General features: G+C 30.1%; 1 protein-coding gene across 1 annotated transcript; it reads right to left on the bottom strand.

Annotated features, from left to right (window-relative positions):
* Positions 1-1,195: 1,195 nt before the first annotated feature.
* LOC109803588 (arginine--tRNA ligase, chloroplastic/mitochondrial) lies at positions 1,196-9,755 on the bottom strand. The gene is made up of 18 exons (XM_020365226.3): positions 9,632-9,755; positions 9,470-9,548; positions 9,152-9,300; positions 8,939-9,014; positions 8,726-8,827; positions 8,283-8,501; positions 7,665-7,745; positions 6,876-6,959; positions 6,662-6,766; positions 5,858-6,036; positions 5,546-5,630; positions 4,601-4,787; positions 4,359-4,428; positions 3,762-3,831; positions 3,259-3,348; positions 2,900-2,968; positions 2,593-2,694; positions 1,196-1,596 (listed from the first exon to the last, which is right to left on the bottom strand). The coding sequence occupies exons 2-18, from the start codon at positions 9,479-9,481 to the stop codon at positions 1,486-1,488; spliced, it is 1,791 nt and encodes a 596-aa protein (XP_020220815.1). The 5' UTR covers positions 9,482-9,548; positions 9,632-9,755; the 3' UTR covers positions 1,196-1,485.
* Between the last annotated feature and the right edge of the window lie 6,144 nt (positions 9,756-15,899).

Below are 15,899 nucleotides of genomic sequence, written 5' to 3' on the forward strand. Positions count from 1 at the left end.
ATTTCTAATTAATATACTTATATTTTTGTAAAAGTATATTAATATATAACAAGTTATATTTATCAAATTATTAGTTTATCTATAAATATATTAATAATATTATTGATATAATATCAAAAATTATAATATACATTAATTTGAATAGATAAATAATTATTTAATTTTAAAATATTATATATATATATATATATATATATTAAAATTATTAATTTTTAATGGGAGAAACTAAAATCGTACTATTATGATATTTGAGAGACTAAAATTGTTCAATTAAAAATTGAAAGACCAAAATCGCGCAATTATAATTCTTTAAGGATTAAAATTACCCAATTAAAATCTTGAGGATCAAAACTGCACAATTGTAATACTTGAGAGATCAAAACTGCATCCACGTGGTCAAAAGTTAACTCTGTTTAAATAAAGTTAACTCCGTTTAAATAATTTGGACGGAAGTCCCAAATTGAAACCAATTAATATATTTGGGACCAAATTGAAACCAATTAATTAATTTGGGACCAAATTGAAACCAAAAATAAAATTGGGACTAAATTGAAACAAATAATTATTATAAAGGACCAAAATAGGTTTTTAGCCAAAAATTGTCATCCACGTATGCATCTACGTGGCATCCACGTGGCCAAAAATTAACTCCGTTTAAATAATTTGGACGGAAGTCCCACATTGAAACCAATTAATTAATTTGGGACTAAATTGAAACCAATTAATATAAGGGACCAAAATAGGGTTTTAGCCTAAATTTTTTAAAATAAATTATCAATAATTAAAAATAATCTTATGTCTCAATATAAGTTACAAATTATTAATCATAAGTCAAAAATATAATTAATAGGATAAAAATGTAAGTATTGTAAAATTAATTATAATATGATTTATACATTAAAATTATTTATCATAAACTTTAGGTATATAAAATAAAAATTGTTCCTATGCATTTCTCAAACAAAAATACTTGTAAAAACTAATAAGACATACCTCGGCTATCTAAATATACATATATTTAACAAATAAGTTGGCCTAATACATAATAAGATGAAAAAAAATAATTTTAAAGAATACATTTCAGACCTTAATTAACGTCTACGCAACTTATTTTAGAGTTCAAAAAAATTCAGCCGAATATAATTTAAATTTAAAATATATACATATATATACATACGTTATACAGTTTCAAAACTAAAACCAAAAGACAACGAAATAAATAATATAGAAAATGAACACTAACGTAAGACAAATCACTAATATAAAGCCTACAATTTAAAGGAAACAGCTCTTATAATAATAACATCAAATTAAACTTTAAAGAACCTTTCTCAATAAAATTACTATAACCTTCCTACTTTCCCTTCATACGATAGACAAAACACACAAGGGAACCGATAATTAGCGAGAACATGAAGTTTCCTGCACCTTGCAGACAAAAACATCTGTTGCAAAAATTTCAATTGAACCACCTCTTCAGATGGGTTATATCCTGTATACTGGATCAATTCCAAGGATATAAAAGCACTGTCGCATCACTGTTAACGTTGCTTCACATAACAAGAGTCTGCTAGTTTCCTCAGGTGACCCCACAACCTGCCAAGGGTAAGAAGTTGAATTGCATGCCTTCGATATAAACATTATTCTTTCATCCAGCCTTACCTAAGATTCTACTGTATATGACACCCACCCGGAAGTAATATTTGAGAAAATATTAAATTATATTTTTGCCCCTCTATTTATAGATTTAATTTATTTTTACTATTTTTAAATAATTCAATTTAATCATTCTAATTTTTAAAAAATGTTCAATGTTAATCTTCCATCCAAATTGACATGCCTTATTAAAATCAGACAACATTAAACATTTTTTTACAAGTTAGAGGATTAAATTAAATCATTTAAAAATAGTGAAACCAAATTAAATTCTAAAAATAAAGGATCCAAATTGAATAATAATTGACTATAATTTTTACCCATGTAATGTTGAAACAAGTATTTTATTTATCATCAAGGACAACAAATTGACTAATTGAAATAAAAAAATCATAAAATAAAAGAGTTACCTAATATGAGAAAATAACTAGTTATAAAAAATTCAAATTTGTCTAAATAAGTTATTATTCAATTTAATTCCTGTTTTTTAAACGTTTAATTTGACCTCTAATTTTTTAAAAATATTTAATGTTATCCTTTCATTTGATTTCATTAACGTCATTAATGACAATTTAGACAAAAGGACAACATTCATTTTTAAAAAAAAATAATTGAATGATCAAATTAAATTATTTAAAAATAATGAGATCTAATTGAATCATTAAAAATAAACATGACAAAAAAATTTAGCCTTTGGAGAGAATTTTGAGCGAAGACAGAAATTTCAGTTGATAACCCACCGTCAGGTATTACACAAAATAATATCTATATGTAACACCCTATCTTTAACATCTTTGGTGGTAAATGCAACAGATCTACCTACTTGGCTGGCAGTTTTATGCATAGCATGCCATTTCGATTCTACAGAATAGGAATCAGAAGTGCATTGAATGGTAGAAACTTATATAGCATAAGTTTATGACTTCAGAAGCATACCTGGCAATTGGTATAGAACTTCTTAGTAAATATTTCTGTCAAATTATAGAGGTATTCACACAGCACATTGGGCAATAAATTGGACAATGACTCCTCAAAAACCTGAAAAAATAAAACAACACAGCCAACATATGAACGTAAGTTATCTTTTGGATTATAAAATAATATACAGGAAAGTCAGATCGCATTAGCCATGATATCTAAAGTCTTTTGTTTAAAGAAAATGTAGTGCTAGCAACAAAATTCAAAAGATTACTAGCATGCAAGGGTCTAAAGCTCAAGAACATATGGAATTCACGTGTCCTACCTCAGGAAATTGTATCAAATGAAGCCCCAATGCCCGCTCATCTTCATGTTCCAACACTATACTCCCATTCTGTTGCACAAAGTTGTTGAACATGATATAGGTATTAAGAAATGTGCAGAAGTTGATACTTCAATATTTAGTTGACTGACTATATATGAAGCACAGTGAAACACGTCATATCACGACATAGATGAGCAGAATTGACTAGCACCAAATCAACCATGGCAAAGTGCAAACAAAGACAGATCCTATTTTCTATTTTCAAATTAAGCATGGAATAGAAAAATAATTGAATCAAAGTTTTTTTAATGACATTTAATAAAACAGTAAATCATCATCCCAATAAAAAAACAACTTACTCGCTTTAATTCTTCTATATCTTTACCAGATTTCCTCATAATGGAACAGATCCTAGCATGTGCATACTGCAAATAAACAGCCGTATTCCCCTGTTTCATGACAAGTTTAGGAAGGTGAGACATTTCTTCTTAGCATTTCAGACAAAAATTGCTAATAAGAAGCTACCAGTTGGAGTTAAAAAATATTCCTACTTCTTAAGATGAAGGATACACTTTACAAGGACATCTAAAACTGATAACCAATGAAGAGAATATCTAAGGATGTGACTTTTCAGTTCTCACATATTGACAGTCGGTTATCAATGTACCTATATTTTATTTTTTTATCAAATTATAAGACTTTCATTTCCTATCCCCATGGTTACCAACATTAATCTTGAAAGTTACCCTATACTTTATCTGATGCTTGTTAAGAGGGACATAAAAGTAGCACAGCAACGTAAGTAATTGTCAACAATCTAAAAGCTTAAGTAGTGAAGTAAACAAGCATACAGCAAATGAACCTTATCATTAAGCATCTGATCGAAATTGAATGTGTAATTAGTTAATCTGTTGATCTTCAAGTCAGCATACCTGCAAACACGAATTAAAGAAAATAACATAAGGGTCTGAAAGCCTACAATTCATTTTGTATTCCCATCACAGGAAAAAGTAAACTAAAAAAGCAATATTTGTCAAGTTAAAGAAAAGCAAAATGTATAACAATAAGTTAACTAAAACCAAACCTCATAGCTGGCAAACAAAATATAACACCTGCATTAGCATTTAACTGTAAAAATCACAGGATCACAAAATCATAACAACCCTGCAAACTCGTGCTTTTTATTCTAATTTATTTGATTTAGTATGTAGCACATACAATCAAAAACCACAAAATGAAAATTATTATGCATTAACAGGTTTTAGATATCATTTCAGAATAAGGCACCCTACACAAAACAATTCTAAAAAATTCAGTCAGCAGTAAATTGTTAGCTGTTACATCAAAGTACAACTTAACACAAGATAATAATGAAGCAACCAACAAAACAGCAAGCTAGGAAATAATGTCGATTTAGCATATAACAAAGAGGGAAAGGGATTCAGTTAAAGGAGCTTACTTAACAGCACCGTAGCCAATTGCATCTGCTGTTTTTTCAATCTCTTCCTCAGACCAATCTTTAACCGCATCTAAAAGTACATAGGATTTGGAAGATTAATCTTCAGAGTGTCTAGAATCTCACAAAATGAGATTAGAAAGAACACACACATTCATATTTAATCAAGCAGTAACTTCTTTTCATTGATGCTAGCATGTAGATAAGGAAGAAATAAAAATTGCACCAGGCAACAACTAATTTACCCCGTTCAAGAAGGGCAGCTTTAGAGCGGTTTTTAGCCTCATCAAGCAAATCGACCAATCGAACAGTTTCACTGCTGCGAGTCCGAAATCGTTTTCCATCTTCCCCAAGAACAAGACCAAAACCAATATGAGTACATTTGGGGAACTCATTTTCATCCTTTGGAAGCCATCCTGCACGCCTATAGGCCTGAAAGAAAAATTGAAGGGAATGTCTTACATTTTTTAACATATTGGAAAAATGCATGCAGCTTCAGGAATATGTAATTTACAATTTGTTTGGTATAACTGAATTAGTGGAGAAATTGGAGAGAGGGAGACAAAATGGGTCTGAAATATTTATTATAAAAATAAAAAATAAAAATAAAAAACAGATTGTTTAGTTGTGTGGATGGTGAGCGAGGAAATTTAAAGATATGAGATCCACACCTTTTTATTTCCTCACTGATACATATGAGAATTGCCACGTTAATTGTCTTTCACAACACTGATAATCAATTGTCAATGGGGCATAATTCATTATCTGTGCTGTTTTACATTTAAAAACATTTTTTTATTTTCTTTTATTTCTCTTAAACTAAACACTCCAATTTCTCACCTATTTCCATTCATTAATTCTCTCCTCTATTTCTTACCATCCTACCAAACATGCTCTTAGAAATTGAACACCAAACAAATTGAAATGGCATTGGAATAATGCACAGTAGCACCAGGAGTATGTCATGGTCATAACTTTTCTCTTATTAAATGAATTAAAAAAAAATGAACAACAAACAAAACCATTGGGACAGAAAGTAATTAGCAAATAATGTGATCAGAAAAACAAAGGAGTGTTAATAACAAAGGACAACTCAAAACTGGAAAAAGTAAGTAGAAAAAGCTCTGGTAACAACAACAAAAAAATGTGGTAACCAAGAGAAACCACAAAAATCATGAACTGAGATATACCTTAAAAAGCATATCAAAGTGTTGCCACTGCCCAACATCTGTAACGTAAATATTCCACTCAACTTTTTCCTCATTTAGACGATACCTACATGGTTCAAGTAGCTCAGATAATCATTACAGCTTATTTCTGCAGCCAATATATTTCCTGTTCCATACTCATTCTCCACAGTTGATATAACCCAAAAAGCAGCAGAGTATACAGATATTCAAAAGATAAAGAAATTTGGCATAATTTATGACCAATTTTGACTACTCAAGTGAGAGAGCAAATCTAACAGTACGTGTGTTGAAAAACTTAAAATGTAAACTAACCAAAGTGATGCTAGATCAGATGATGAATAGTTGTAGCCACCATCTCTTTTTACAGCAATAATGGGTATATTTACACCCTCAACAAATATCACACGAGCACCATCATCTTCTTCAATCAGACCTAGTTTATCCAATTTCTCCAAAACCACAGGGATTAAATCATTAAAGTAGCTCTCCCCCTGTAATCAAATATAATATCATTCAGTACACATTAAAAATGTCACAATTACTGAAGTAAAAGCATATTACTACAAAAATCCATTTATTCAATCTATTTACTGTTACTTTATGAACATCACATGATCGGCTTAAACAAAATGTCTTTTAAACTGCAATATTGATAATTTCTGCTGCAAATGTTAATCATGCAAATGAATGAAGCATGTAGAGAAGTTGCGTTTCATAAAATATCCTCATTTCAATCTTAGTTGAGAATAAAATTGCAACAGAAAAATTAAATTATGAAGCAACTTCTGAGGGAGAGAAGTTATTCAGGTTTCTTTGGCTACTTTGAGAACCCAATCAAACGTCTGACAAGAAAAATAAAAGAAAACAGACAAAAAAATTGATGGACAAAATATGGGAGATCTGGACAAAAGTCAGAAATATCACTCAAAACATTCTAAGCATGAATACAGTTAGTAGAGCTGGAGTGTTCTATGACACAATAAAATTAAAAATAAAAAATAAAAAACCCAGCCATTTAAAGAAAAAAGAAGCTTAGAAAGTATTCACCAGAAGGTACAAAGGAATAGACACCACAATTAAACTCAGTCAGTAAAAATGGGGAACTAGAAGCCTTACCATTGCCTCCAATCGAACTCCAAGGCGTTGATAGACCTTTTCAAATTCAGCCTTACTAACATCACAAATTCGTTCCCATGCCTTACGATACTTTTCTTCTCCACTCTGAAGCCAAAATTAATACATACAAATAAATCATAAAATTTAAAACTAGGTCATTAAGATCTTGTGAACAGGGGAGACAAAAAAGGAAATCTTTTAAAATATAATTTACCTGGAGGCGGACCACTGACTGCTGTGCCCTCAGCTTAAATTCAGGTTCGTTATCAAACCTCACTTTTGAGGCCTTATAGAAGGCCTAAAATGCACCAACTCACAAGAATTTCAGAATCATACTCAAACAATAATTCAATTATCCAGTTAAACAAAAAGCTTCAAAATACAAATATACTTGACAAAGACAAAAGTTAAAAACTAAGGGACAATTAATGAGAAAATTAACCCACAAGACCGATAGACATTTCCATTACAGTTTTCCATTTATAAGAATTGACAAAGAACAATATTAATTATCAAATATAACCCAAACAAGTATTTTAGACTTCACTCCTTTTCTAATTAGCTTCTTTCTACTTTTAATATAAAAAAGTGATCGGCTATAGAGGTATACAACTGATTTCAAAAAGCAGATCTGTTATGTCCAGAGTTTATTTACAGACAGAGCAAAGAATAACCATTTGCAGCAATACATGCAGATAAAACTAATTACTTATTTTCCAGGCAACATTTACTTTTTCTTTCAAGCTGTTGCATGTGTGAAAATAAAACCTTGTATGTCCTAGTTGGCTTATATAACAATTTATTTTCAAGATAACTTGGAAACTGCATTTTATAGTTTTTACTTTTTACTTTCATTTAAAAATTAGAAACTAATACTATATTTAGAATGTGTGTGTAAAAAATGAACTAAAATACAAAAACAATGCCAGATCTGAAACAATGTATGATTAAGCATCTAAATAAGAATACATGAAATAAAGTTTGATTTCATAAATGTTCTCACCTGAAGATCCCCGATAGCTGTTTCATTGACATCATCTGGGTTTGGATATGTGTCAAAGAGGTGTGCTATCAGCATCCCAAACTGTAAACAAACGCATGAACTTTGAACATGGTACCATTATCAAAATGATAACTTTCCTGGTAGAAAGTTTTATGATTCAAGCAAATAAGTCACATACATCCCTATAAAAAATAATGCACACTTTTCAATTTAGTGACTAATTAAAATAGTTCAATATGTAAAATATTTTCTTTAGTTAGTTAGGGAGGGAGAGAGAGAGAGAGAGCAGAGCTTTAGGACATTAACTGCTAAATGTTACTTTAAAAAAAAATAGTACAGTACATGTTATAACATCATCCAATTATAAAGTTTGAAAAGCAACTTACATCGGTCATTGTCCCAAACATAATTATTGTCAAGCCTACTAATGCTAAGAAACATAATCTTGTTAAATTAAAGTTTTAAATGTATTACTCAATGCCACAAAGTATAAGAAGGAACCTAGTTGTGACGGTGTATGCCAAAGATCAAGCCACATAAACAACTTAATCTCAGTTTAAACACACAGAATTTTCAAATTCACGGCAAAAATAGCATCAGTTTAGAAGATAATCCTACCTGAGTCCCCCAGTCACCAAGATGATTTCTGCGGATAAGAGTTTCCACACATGAAAATTCAAGCATGCGAGCTATTGTATCCCCGATAATGGTAGATCTCAGGTGACCAACATGCATTTCCTTTGCTATGTTAGGTGAGGAAAAATCTACCATAACTACCTTCACTGGAAGTCGAGGTGCCCACTTATCAATGCCATCAATCAGCAATCTCTCTAACCTCTGCAGGAGGAGTTTTTTTCTTTTAAATAGTAATAGAGGTTTTGAATAAACTTAAAAATCCCAAAAAAAATAAAAATAAAGTCTTATAGCATCCTTCCAATCAATTAACACAATGGTTCAGAATTCAGATACACCCCATCCCGACCCCCAAAAATAAAAACAGACTCAAATAATATCTACATACCATTTCTAGCTTAAAATTAGAAGATAGAAAACGCAATCACCTGTGCCATCCACTTCTTCGACAAGACAATATTGACAAACCCAGGACCAGCTACAGAGCATGATTCTATCATTTCAGACTGTGGGAGATTGTTGACTATGGCCTACACAAACGAAAAACAAACATATGATCCTTTTTCCAGCAAAACATCAAAATCAAAAATTAGCAAGGGGAAATGCAAAAAAGCAAGGGAATTAATTCTGTCTTGCTATACCTGTCCAACCGCTTGGGGACCCTTGAAGCCTGTCTTCTTTCCTTTTATCTTAGCAAATAGACCCATTGCATTATTACTGCACCATGCATGAAAATGCTTACCGGTTAGCTCCAACAAGGACCCGGGGGTGTCATTACTTTGCAAATGTGCACGGATGAACGGTGCAACTAAATTAAAACCCTAAATTCATTTCACAATTCACACATAACTAACCATTGATAATCAGAAATTTTGACACCAGCCTTGGCAACGCAAGGATTAACTAGCGGAACTACATCGGGTTCATCAGGCACCGTTGTCCTCAGAGACACCTCAAACACCTTCGCTAACTGTTTTTTAACACTCGCTGGACAATCCAATTCCTATATATAGATAGATAGATAGATATATTTCATCTCAAACACATAAACTAAAATCAGCACGCACAACACCACAACCACAAGTAAATGGAAATCGAGAATTGCAAATTAAAACCAATGAAATGATCATTAATTAATTTTTTATTTGGAAATGGAAGCTCGGTGAACTCACAATATACGCCATGGAATTGGACTGTGGTTGCGGCTGTTGAATCGAAACGTTCAGAGAATCTGTTTGCACAACAACAACACTGGAAACAAAACTACGTCGTGTTAGTGAATCGCGTAAGGAAATGAAAAGAGAAAAAGAGAGGCGCGTTGAGAGAAGACGAACCCGAAGCAGAGAAGAAAGAGTTTGCTGAAATGGGAGCGCGCGATAACGACGCAACCAAGGGAGAGGGTTTTTCTAACTTGCAAGTTCCAAATATCCCTAACCCTAGCACTGTCCACGTGGACCAATTATATTAATTTACATAGATTTTAAACTCGTTTATATATAAATAATTTTATGTTCATGAATGTTTTATAATATTTTAATTTATATAAATATGCTTTTGAACATTACATTTATAAATATTTACATAGGTATATATTTTTTTATATTTATAATTTATATTTAGGTAAAAAATAATTTTCTTAAAATCTAATTTTACAAGATAGGTTTCTTACTCTAAATAGCAGTCAATTTTCTTTTGTTGAAGGAATGATAGACCATTTTTAATGTCATTGCCATTTGCCAAGTGATATTTGATTTTTACATAGTAACTTATCGATATACATATGTTTTTATCACCTCTGATTATGTACGTAAAAATTAATATATACAAATATATTTTATTTAGACTAATCATCACTCTCTAACTTTAGGGTTTTAGTATTTTCAGTAAGTACAGGAATAAAATATTAGTTGTGTTTCGGCAATTTTTTGAGCGAGAGATTTAGAAAAGAAAAACTTAAGAGTGAATTTTGAATATCTTTTTTGTTTTTGTTCGGAGGAGATTTAGTAAGAAAAACTTGTAAAAGTTCATGGGTTTCACCATATCCTATCTTCTTCCTCTTTAACCACAATTTTGAAAGAAAAATGTTCATAAGGTGTTGCTTAAAAATTAAGTAGTTTTTCAAAGTATGAAAAATAATAATAAAATATTTTGTTAAGGACAACATTGGAGTAAAAAAATATTTTTTAATTCATGGAAAATATTTTTATATTATTTATTTATTTATTTTTATTTTCATTTACACTCATTAAAATAAGTAGGAAAAAAATTCACATTTTTTTATTTCAATCTATCTAAACACCATATATTGTTAATTATACTTATCTTTTATTTATATTTCTTTTTTCCTTATTTCATTTTTAACGCAAATAAAACATATAAAAAAATACATGTTGAAAATATTTCAACAATAAAATATAAAAATATAATAGAAATTTTTTAAGTAATTGAGATTTTAACATAATTTTATGTCAAAAGTTCACTCCAATATGTTTCTTTTGTTGTTACAATCACTCCAATATTTTATATTCATCTATAACTTAATTATTAATCGATGTATACATAAAATTAATGTGGAAAAGAAAATTCAATTTTATATGAATCTTTTTGTTAAATAATTTAATTAAGTAAGAACATAATAAATAAGAAAGAAGGAGTAACATGACTATTAAGTTTTAGGATTATAAAGTTTTAAATTTTATGAATCAAATTAAACCATATACAATTTGAATTTTATTTTTCCATATAACTTAATCTAAATTGATATTTTAACTTGTCCAATTTTTAGGAAAATATTTATTTTCTATAAATAAATTTTATAAAAATAAATATATTTAAATATATAAATTAAATTATAACTAATATTTTAACATGTGTATTTCATAGAATAAATATTTATTATATATAACTATATTTTATAATAAACTATGCATAGAAATAAATATTACATTTGAATATATCAAATATATATTTTTTGACATGTATGAAATTGTATTTAGAATTTATGTAAATATATATATATATATATATTTTAAAAATATATATATAAATTTTGTTTTAATTTAATATAAATAATTTATATTACAAGACAAAATTATTTTTAATTATAGATAATTTATTTTAAATATATAAGGTTTTAATTCATAAATAAACATAATAAATAAAAAATTAAATTATATAAAAAAAATTAAAATTTTGAAAACATTTTTGTCAAAGAATAGTTCTTAAAATATTCATATTTAATATATAGAGTTAATTTTTTTAATGGAATATATAGTGTGAGACCCACTCCTTTCCCCTCCCCGCGGAGCCTCTCTTTTCTCCCTCACTTGCATTCTCTCAAATTCTCTCCTTTCTTCTGATTGTTCTTCTATTCCTTGCTCTCTCAAGGTGTTGTGTAGTGGTGAAGTGGAAGCTAGCTGAAGTCTCTCATTTTCTCCGTCCGTTTCTCCCCCTTCGTTGAGCCATTCTTCTTCCTGGAGCTCGGAATCTTTGTCCCAAGGTAAGGGAAGCTAGATTTTGTTGTTCTTTGGTAGTAAGTGAGTCCTAGAAACTCATTAGGTGCTTGTTGATGGCTGATTCTTGGTTGAGAAGTGAAGAAAATTCGTTTTCGGGTTTTTTGGGGTTTTGGGAAAAATTTGGGTTTTCTTTGATTTGTGGGTGCATGTGTAAAAAGATGGTGTTTTTGAACTCTTTGATGAAAATGTGATGTTTTGGGCCGATTGCATGTGGATTTTCCTGGTTATTTTGCAGGTTTTGAAGAGATTTTTGAAATTTTGAGGGTTGATGTTAGGTATCACGCCGGGCGCAGTTTTTCGCGCCGGGCGCGTGACCATCAGAGACTCCATTTGGGCAAGCACGCCGGGTGCAATGGTCAATGCGCTGGGCGAGCTTGAGGATGTGAGTCTCTGGATGTCCCACGCCGGGCGTGGTGGGACAACGCTGGGCGCGATATCAGTGGATGACTCAAGTTTTGGGGTTCTGGTGTGGCGCCGGGCGTGACCTTGTCTCGCCGGGCGTAGAGACTCCTTGGGAGTCTCTGCCAGAGGTGGCGCCAGGCGAAATTTATATTACGTCGGGCGTTAGACCTTAGGGAGGTCTCTACTTTCTTGGGCTGAGCGCGGAATTAGCACGCCGAGCTTATGAGGCCTTGTGAAGTCTCTGCCTTCCCTCATGTCGGGCGCAATAGGAATTGCGCCAGGCGCGCTGATTCCCTGGTACTCTCTGGTTGTGCCACGCCGGGCGCGATCGTGAGTGCGCCGGGCGCGTATGTGTTGTTTCCTTATATGTTGTCTATGCTGAGTATGAGCTGTAATTGATGAATATGTCGTGTTGTTAGATGTTATTGCTGATTAAAGCTGTAGTTAATATATATTGTTGTGATGTAAGTTGTTTAGATGTGCTGTAAGATGATAATGTTGTGCTGTAAGCTGTTTAGCAGTGCTGTAAGTTGATATTGCTGTAAGTTGTGCTGTGCTGTATGCTAATATAAACTGTTGTAGGTCGTAAGGCTGAGCTGTTGTAGCCATAAGGCTGAGCTGTTGTAGGAGATCTCCGAGCTGATATGCCTGACGATGCATTGTGTGTTTAGTGCTGTTTATGCTCTATAGTTGATGAGCTGTATGCTGATGATGTGCTGATAGTTGTAGTTGTTTAATCATATATTTATATATATGTTATTTTTTTTTCACTAGTTTACCCTTTGTTGTTTCCATGTGGTTTGGACTGCGATGATCATACTATGTATGGGAGCATAATAGGGATAGGCTGGTCTTGAGGCATGTCTGCAGCTGGCAGATGGAAGTTTGCTGTTTTGTTGTTTTTGGCCACTAGTTGGCTATTTTGGATGTAATTTGTTTACTCTGATGTTTAGCTCAGATTGGACCTTGTGTATATATATATATACTTGTTCTCTCTGTGTGGTGCTTTTTGTTGTACAGTGTGTAATGTCCAGCCGGATCGTTACATATAGAGTTAATTAAAAATTATAATAAATTAAATTTTAATATATGAATTATTTATAATTTATTTTAAAAATATTAAATTTTAACTTAAATTTTAAAATGAGAAGAATTGACTGAAAGAAATAAAAAAAAAAAAACAAACACTCTCATGATTGGAGAGAACATAACCAAAAACACTCATGTAAAACAAAAAATAATAGCTATAAATTCTATTGTTCAATAGTTATTATAATTTATACTAGTAAGTACTTTTGGTGTTATTTTTCCCCAATGTTATCCTTATATTATATTCTTAAATTACTATTGTTTTATTTTTCATTTATTAATATAAGTGTTAACAGTTGAATAAAACTTGATCTTTTATTTAATTTTAATTCTTAAATTATATCCCAAATATCATTTAAAAATTTAGCAATTTCAATAAACAATTTTAAAGATTAAATTAAGAAATTATTATTTTAATTAAAGAATAATAAAAATATTCATAAGAAAAACATAATACTATACTTAATTCAGAAATAAAAAATAAATTTTTATATGATTAACAAAATATGAATACTATTTTTTCCTTTTTTTTCTTACTTAACTAACTATTTATTTAAAAGGATAGGAGTGATTTTTAAAAAAACTAGAAAGAAAATACACGTCATTTAAGTACATCTCAGAAAAGGTGAGTATAAATTTTTTCTTAAAAAATTGTCCTATAAACTGAATAGTTGTCCAATTCTATTTTTTTAATTCAATGCATATCAAGCACATTATATGTGTCCTTACATATTTTGTTCAAAATAAAATAAAATAAAAACATAGATTAAAAATCATAGCAAATGTTTTTTATTTTATTTTTTTTATCGGAGAGTATAATCGAATTAGGGATGGCAATGGGTTCCATGGGGTGGGTAGTAGTAAACTCGTCCCCGTCCTGCTGGATGAAAATTGATCTCATATCCATCTCATATTCGCACGGGTATCCATTAAGCGAGTATCCATGAATTTATTAAATAACCACGGATATCCATGGATATTTATAATATTTTTAAGAAATTAAAAAAATTATATTATAAATAATTTTAAGTTTATATTTAATATCATTGAAATATTAAAAAAAAAAATTCAGTGTTAATTTTGAACTTGTATTTAATATTAATTTTGTTGAAATAATAATAAAAATGCAAGATAATCAATAACTTAAAATACATCAATCTCACAAGTAAGTTAAAATCTCATCACAAAGCTACAATAATTTAATCTCATAATTCCAAACAAAATTAAACAACTTAAAATACATAAATCTTATTGGTCTAATTAAAGCTAAAAAATTAATCAAATTACATCTAACATAATTCTATAACATGCTTAACACATGTTGGTAACTTCATCAACCTCTCTTTTGTAGGAAAATAAGATGAGAAAGTGTAGTTTTAGGCATAGTTTTAAAAACCGGACCGGTCATCGAACCGGTTAAGGTACTGGGTCAGTGGGTCAAAGGTTGAACCGGTAGGTCACTAGTTGAACCGCATGACTCGATTTTTATTAAAAAATATTTATATTAAATATATTTTATACTTATAAATTTTAATAAATTCATATCTTATTTTAAATTTCAATTTTTCTATCTTATTTAAAATTATTTTTATTTTTATTTTGTAAAAAAATACATAAAAAAATTACATGTTAAACGGCATATTAATACAAATTAAAAATATAAATAATATGTACATATATAATATGCTTGCAATTAATATCACAAAATAATATATGTAATATTTACATAGATATTGCATTATTAAATATATAATTTAAAATTAATAATATACTATAAAAGTTATTTAAGTTGTATATATTGCAAACAAATATATTAGAACAAGTAGTCATTGTTATATTTAATAAGACTCCTTGCTTTTTCATTAAGAGATTCAATTTTCATTATTATTTTTGTGATTTATGGTCCCTTAAAAAAATTTAAAAAAAAATAAAAAAAAAAGTGGTTGAACCGGTTTGACCCACCGGTTCACCGGTTGAACCGGAAAATTGACCGGTTCAATCCGGTTTGAAACGGGTCGACTGCATAACCGATCCAACTTCAGATTCGAACCGGCTGGACCACCGGTTCCCGGTCCAACCGGTCCGACCGGTCGGGTCGGTCCGGGTTTTAAAACACTGGTTTTAGGGTTATGTGGTACAAGGATAATTAGGATATTTAAGAAATATTATTAAACGGGTACCTGCGAGTATGAATATCATCATAACTGTCCCCGCCCCATTTATAAACGGATAAAAAATTATCCGTCTTTATTATCCGCGAGTACCCAATTAACCTATACATTTATTATCTGTAGCGGATTTTACCTGCAAATACTCGCGGGTGCGGGTATTTTTGCCATCTCTAAACTGAATTGGGGGTAATTACATAGGTAACATAAGAAAAAATGTTTACACCAAAATCATATATTTCATTTATGTACAGTAAATATTGTAATAAACTTATTTTTTGGTACACAATATAATAATGAATTAAATAAAAATGTTGAATTATTTTTATTACAATAAAATAAATAAAAGATAATTCCTGAAAAACAGAAACAGGGACGGTTAATAGTAACAACCCGATGTGGTTACGTAAAAAAGGAAATAATCAGGA

This window comes from Cajanus cajan, chromosome 1 (assembly GCF_000230855.2).
Source record: "Cajanus cajan strain Asha chromosome 1, NIPB_CcT2T_4, whole genome shotgun sequence".
NCBI lineage: Eukaryota > Viridiplantae > Streptophyta > Magnoliopsida > Fabales > Fabaceae > Cajanus > Cajanus cajan.